Here is a 6850-nt window from a genome sequence, read left to right on the forward strand (position 1 = left end):
TAGATTTCTACTTTAATTCAACTCTAGTCTAAGAATATAGTTTATATTATTGCAATTCTTTTAAATTTATTAAGCTGTGTTTTATGGCCCAGAATGTGGTCTATCTCGGTAAATGTCCCATGTGAGCTTCAAAAGAAGTATATTCTGCTGTCGTTGGATGAAGTAGTCTATAGATGCTAATTACATGCAGGTGATTGATGATGATGTTCAGTTCAGCTCTCTTGACAGATTTCCAGCCAACTGGATCTACCGATTACTGACAGCAGGGCACTGAAGTCTCCAACAAAAATAGTGGATTCATCTATTTCTCCTTGTGGTTCTATCGGTTTTCGCCCCCTGTTGTTAAGTGCATAAATATCAAAGATTGCTATGTATTCTTGGAGAATTAACTCCTTTATAATGTACCTCTTCATCCCTGATAATCTTCCTTGATCTGTAATTTGCTTTGTCTGAAATTAAGATAGCTACTTGTGCTTTTAACAGTGCTAGCATGGTATCTCTTTCTACATCCTTTTATTTTTAATGTATCTGTGACTTTACATTTAAAGTGTGTTTCTTGCAGAAAACCTAGTTGGGTCTTGTTTTTTAGCCACTCTGTTAGTTTCTGTTTTTTAATTGGTGTATTTAGACCATTCACATTTAAGGTGATTATTGATATGGTTAGATTAGCATCTACCATATGTATACCTGCTTTCTATTCATGACACTTCTTTTTTTTTTTTACATGTTTCTCTCTTTTTCTGCCTTTTTTATAGGGGCAACCTGAGGACTTTATTCACAATCCTGAACTGGGAAAGGGGAACACTCAGTGGTGCCAGGCTGCCAGGATGGGGCCAGGGTGGTAAGGAGGGGGCAGGGCTGCGGGAAGTTCTTGTGCCCGGCCTTCCGTGTTGACCTTCCACAGAAGGTTGTGACTGCAGAGAACCGGCCACTGACGAGACAGCCTGTAGGCTGCTGCCCTAATCCAATGCACAGGGCGCACTGAGGCCCACAGTGGGGAGCCTGCCCGTGGTCCCCGGGCAGCTGCGGGCAGAGCCGGGACCCAGTCCCTGAGCAGGGCACACCTGTCGGCCTGCACTCACCTTGGCCCCGGCCGTGGGCGCCAGCCCCACAGCAGCCATGTAGGTGCTCCCGATGGTCTTGATCTTCTCCAGGTCCTTGTAAAAATCTTTGTCCATGAGCTTTGTTTGAAACACAAAACTGTTAAACGTTACATAACATCTTATAAAAGTCACGGCGGCGTACAGCCGCCAGGAGCAACCGCAGACAGGCACATTCTGGAAAGCAACATGTCTTCTTCATGTAGGCATGAGACAGGTTCTGGGGCTGAACTCAGAGACGCAGGCCTCAGGGGCTCCAGCAAAGGCACTTAAAAGAGGCGCCAAGGAGTAACATACAGAATACATCCCCCATCCTCCAGCAGCTGAGCTCACAACCACCCAGGGGGCAGACGGGCCCCAGTGAGGGAAGCAGGACTGGCCCAGACTGGAAGCCTGGCTTTGGGGGTGCAGAGGTGCCTGCCCCCACAACCTGCAGGGGAGGCCGCCCACCTGAGCTCGACATTCACAAGGCAGGGCACAGACGCCAGCACCCGCCCTCCCCATCCTAAGGCAAATTTCCTTCCTCAACTGTCACGGACAGTTGGTTGGGATTCCCAAGGAGACAAAAGGCACGTGCTCCCCCTGGCCCCGCGCCATCCACAGAGCACGTGCCACATCGGTGGACACAATTCAGGACTCGGTTGGAGGAGGGGCACCAGGACGGCCCAGGCCCAAGGGGGTCAGGACCGTGGGGCGGCCCTTACCTCGTCGAAGTCGGCGATGATCTCGTTCAGGAGGCGCAGACACTCCACCCCCATGTTGTTGCCATCCAGCTCGATGTAGAAGTCGTTGAAGTTGGGGATGGAGGCGAACATGACCCCCACCTGCGAGTACGACTGGTAGTACAGGTCCTGGGGGTCAAAGGTTGGGTCAGGCGCTGAAGAGGCGGCCAGAGCAGCACTCAGGGCTGGCGCTGGGCGCAGGCCCCGCGGACCAGTCCTGAGGCGTGGCTGCCAGGGCGCGCTGGCACCCCGCGCCACACGAGGAGGGGGCTCGGAGGATCCAGGCCGACACAAGGTAACTCAGCTCACAGGTGGGTGCAGAGCCCCCAGCAAGCGAGGGAGGCACCAGGGAAGGATGCACTGTTCTGAGAAAACAACCAGCTCTGGACGCCCCAGCCCAGCGGGATGAAAACATGAGCCCTGGAGCTATTTCAGGCCAACGCTAGTCAAGCTAAGCCTGGGGGTTTGTGCCTTTAGGACCTAAAAACCCAGCCTGAGGCTCTTTATTTCTGAGTCGGCTTTTGTAAGCCCTGCTCTGTGCTGTCTGGGTGGTTCCAGAGCGTTACTGCAGTAGGTCGTGGCCACTAGGACGTTCTGAGCAACCCAGACAGAGACAGCTCTGAGCACAGAGAAGGGAGTGAACCGCCAGCCCTACGGGTGGGTGAGGCAGTTTCTAGGGGGCCACCCAGGACGTGCAGGCCTTGAAACGGCACTTCCCCACCTCGTGTGCGGTTTACTGAAGCCCACTCGCCTTCCTTGTGGGGACAGCGGATGCTATGCTCTCTCCCAGGATCAAAGGGGAGGGCACGCCAGCTCTGGGCACCTGCCACCCCCATGGCCCAGGGGCCTCAGAGGGCCTAGTCCCCACCCTGCCCTTGCGGTGGCCAGAGGGGCCCCTCCGCCTCGGCGCTCACCATGTTGCGGGGGTTGGACATGAGGAAGTGCTGGGCGACGTGGGCCGGCAGGAGGTTGAAGAGGATCCTCTTGTTGTCCAGCTTCACCCTCTCCATGTCGTCCCGCTCCTCCTCCGCCTGGGGAGCGGTCCTCCGTTAGCCACTGGCCCGCCCATTCGTGCTTCCCTGCTCGTTCGACTACCCGCCACGCGACAAGATTCTCTCCTGGACCAGACTCTGGACGCTCTTCCCAAATGGGCCCTGACGTCGGGGCATCCACGGTCATCTCTGCATCGTCCAGTTTGAGCAAGAGCCCTGCTTCGTCAGTTTAACCGGACACCCCATCCTTGACATCCGATCACCCCAGATATCTGATCGCGTTCCTCATCTCCGAGCCCTGCCAGGTGACGTCGGATCGCCTTGGCCTGCTCTCAGCGGAAATCCTGTTAGGTCAGTTTAGCCTGAAGCCCCCTCACCCCGGATGTCTCCTTTGGTAGTTTTCCATCTACCGCCCCCCACCCTGCCCCTTGGCTATAAAGCCCCACTTGCCCACCCTCTATTTTGGGTTAAGCCTTCTCTCTCTCTCCCACTGCAGTGGTCCCTACACCCGACGCAACGCTCCTGAATAACGCCTGCCTTACCCTCTTTAATGAGAGTTCTGGATTATTACACCTTTAACACATGCTTCTTTCTAATATCCAAGCTAAATGCCAAGTATGCCAATGGTCTACACCAGGCTCATCTCCACGCCCCCTCCAGGTAGTGACTAGATCCACGTTAGGGGCCCAGAGGATGCATGCAATTCTGGACTAGTCACCACCCGGATCAGCTGGAACTTTCAAAGGACAGACAATGAGGGACCTAGCCCCAATTTCCAGGGTCTACCCCCAGCCATCTTCTGGGGACCAGAGGCCTGAAGCAGCCCTCTGCGGGGCACGTGCCCACTCCCAGGACACACCAGGCCTCCAGCAGCCTCCAATGTGCCCCCAGAGCACTGCCGGGCTCACTGGGAATGCCCGACGCCAGCAGTGGACCCTCCCTAAGCTCCTATGTCCTCTAGAATCTCTTGGGTTTCAGCAGGACTCACATGTCTCTGGGCACTGAGACAAACAGAAAGCTGCAGGGGCCGGGGGGGCAGACCCAGTGGAGCAGAGGGTAGAAGCCGGTGGGTCCGACTGGGGGACGCGGCAGAACAGATGGCAGGTGCGGTACAGGTCCCAGCCGGCTGGCCTCTTAGCTCCAGGGCCCGGAGAGACTAATGCGACCAGTGGTGATGGCCCCTCACTGGCTGCCATGAGGGCTCAAGAGGCGATGCTGGCAAAGTGCCGAGGGCAGCCTAAGGTCAGGTGCCAGCCCTCAGAAGTGGAAGCCACCGGGATCACTGTCGGTCACTGTCCCCCGCTTCCACACCTGGCACCTGGTCGTAGCCAGGGAAGGAGCTCAACTGGGGGGACATTACATCAGCATTACAGGGGCAACAAGCTCTTGAATGCAGTGACAACGTCACAGTCATGCCGTGTTGATGGCCTGCGGCCGCCACCAAAACCCACACCATGGAGGGCAGCGCACCCTGGTTCAAGTAGCCGGGTACCGAGCTCCAAATACCTCGTCATAAAACGAAACACCCATTCATAGAGGCACCATTCCTACTTATCAAGGGGTTAGGAGGGCGCGTGCTAGCTCGTAAGCCTTGAAGAGTGCCACCTATTTTTGGTGTTGTTATTATAATAACAGTTGAAGTGGTTGGCTACACTCTGCTGGATTTCATGCAGTGATTCCACCAGTTAAAAGCAAGCATGTGAGACCCCCAAAGGTGGATGTGAGGAGGCTTCAGGCCACAGCTGCCAGGAGGAAGGGGGCCCAACCAGGAGTCCCAGGCCTCCTCTAGGGCGTTTGCTGGGAAAACAAGATGTGCGGTCCACAGGAGCCCTTAGTTATCAACGAGGCTGATGCACGACAGGTTTCAGCCTGCTCCTTAAAGCGGGTAGACATGCCGCCAGTGAGGACAGGAGAAGGAGCCCAGGAGCCCCAGGATCCGGCTCAGACAAGCATGGACCCTGCAGACAGGGGTGTGGCTGTGGACGGGGGCTGAGATGGGAATCAGCAGACACAGCCGTGTGGGGAAGAGAAGCCTCACAAGGGAAACGGGAACCTCTCCTAAGACACGTATAACTGATTTCCTGTTAACACGTGTGCACTGACACACAAAAGAAAGTTTTTTGAAAGATGAGATAAACAGAAAGTAAATCATATTTTTTAAATAGCAGGTTTTTAGAAGTTTATCAATGGCACGAAAAATTTTGCTCTCTCCAAAATATTGATGTTAACAGTATTTTAATGAATGCAGTGTAACTGAATATGCTTCAACTTTTTAAAAAATTTTGATTGATCACTTTGTGTGTTGAAAAGCTTTCGTTCTAATTTCGGCTTATTTCAATTTATTTACAGTTAACTTAGATTTATGGGCTATCAGATTAGCTCTCTTTCTAAATAATCAACTATTTTTTAATCCATCCACGGATGTGAAGGTTTTTGTTGAAATTTGACCGATAAATGTCTATCTTCTTACAAACTAAGCAGAAGAAGTTGGATTGTTATATTTTTCACAAATAAGATGAAAATCCACTGAAGTTCTCTTTTTGTAAGACTTTCCAACCAGCCAGGAAGTATTGGTAAGAAAGAGCTGTGGGTGATATACATTATTCCTGTCAACAAAATCACACGACAGAGACACATCCAACATCCATTTTCAAAATGTTTTCTCTACAGCATAGTTTCCTTAGTTATCAAAGGGGAAGAGGAGGGGGGATAAATTAGGAGTTTGGGATTAACATATATACAGTACTATATATAAAATAGATAACCAACCTGAAACTAATACAACATGGTAAATCAACTACACTTCAACCAAAAAATTAAAAATTAAAAAATTAAATTAAAAAAGCATGTTCCTTCTCACATGTCAAAAATCTGACCCCTGACTCTATAGGACAGATTATGGGAGCTTACCTTTCAGAAATTAATTACCAGGGGACATCTTACAGACAGCTACATGGCATCTCAGGAGGGCATCCAGCCTGGGAGCACTATCTTTAGGTAAACAGAACTGAGCAAAACAAAAAAATAGCACAACCTGACAACTCCCCGCAGATGACCGGTGAGCCGCTGTGCCCTGTGACCCTCGGTGTGACCCCTATGAGGCGCTGCGAAGCTTTCCGTCTAACCAGCCAAACCAGCAGACGCTGACCCAGCGGCTGGAGTTAAGGACAGCTCGCTAAAAATGAGCAATTGAGTGAGGGTGGCACCGGCCTCGCTATGCCTGGGCAGTGATGTCCCTTGCCTGTGTCCTAGAAGTGACATCTGGCCAGAGTGAGATCACCCCAGCCGGCTCATTCTTCAACGAGGAAAGCATGTTTCTTAATTTTCAGATTTGCTCACTATAAATAGAACTTCTGATGTTGTTACACAGTGTTCCCCAGAGAAACAGAAACAATGGGGCAGATATAGATATGTAGGAAGAGACTTACGATGAAGAGTTGGCTTTCATGATTATGGAGGCTGAGAAGTCCCACCACCTGCTGTCTGCAAACTGGAGACCCAGAAGACCTGGTGGTGTAACTCCTGAAGGTCTGAGAACCAGGGGTGCTGAGGGCAGAGACGATGTCCCAGACCGTGCAGTCAGGCGAGAGGGGCTCCAGTTCTCCCCTCCTCCACCGTTCTGTTCTATTCAGGCCTCCCTCAATGCACTGGATGAGGCCCACCACGTTAGGAGGGGAAATCTGCTCTACTGAATCCAGATTCAAATGCTAATCTCATCTAGAGATCCCCTCCCAGACACACGCAGAAAAACCTTTGGCCAAGTAACTAGGCACTAGGCCCTCGTGATCCAGCCGAGTTCACACATAAACTAACCATCATGATGTCTTCTTCCAAAACCCCACTGTGCTATCTCACTTGCCTTCTGGGCTACACACACCCCTCTTTGGGATGCCCAGGCTCTGAGAACCACCTCCTCCTGGGGAAGCACAGAGAGGGAAAGGACCTTTCCAAAGCACACAGAGCAGCTGAGACAGAGGGTCATCAGTCCCCAGCTGAGAAGGACTTCATCTCTAACTCCTGAACTGAATCATTCCTA

The 6850-nt window shown here is 51.9% G+C and overlaps 1 protein-coding gene across 3 annotated transcripts in view; it reads right to left on the reverse strand.

The window, feature by feature from the left end:
• The window catches only part of ADCY1 (adenylate cyclase 1), a gene marked incomplete at its 5' end in the record, with an annotated part of 434017 nt that overhangs the window by 323249 nt on the left and 103918 nt on the right, over positions 1–6850 (reverse strand). For 2 of the 3 annotated variants that reach the window (XR_014266353.1, XM_082471511.1), the window contains 3 exons: positions 1083–1181; positions 1805–1951; positions 2737–2853. Coding sequence is in view for 2 of the 3 variants with exons in the window: in XM_082471511.1 (XP_082327637.1) it covers positions 1083–1181; positions 1805–1951; positions 2737–2853 (363 nt within the window). Of the gene's footprint in view, positions 1–1082; positions 1201–1804; positions 1952–2736; positions 2854–6850 lie in introns of all 3 variants that reach the window. The other variant, XM_082471512.1, reaches the window with a different exon arrangement.

The sequence above is a fragment of the Balaenoptera physalus genome, assembly GCF_965194825.1.
Source record: "Balaenoptera physalus genome assembly, chromosome: 8".
In the NCBI taxonomy this organism is placed as follows: domain Eukaryota; kingdom Metazoa; phylum Chordata; class Mammalia; order Artiodactyla; family Balaenopteridae; genus Balaenoptera; species Balaenoptera physalus.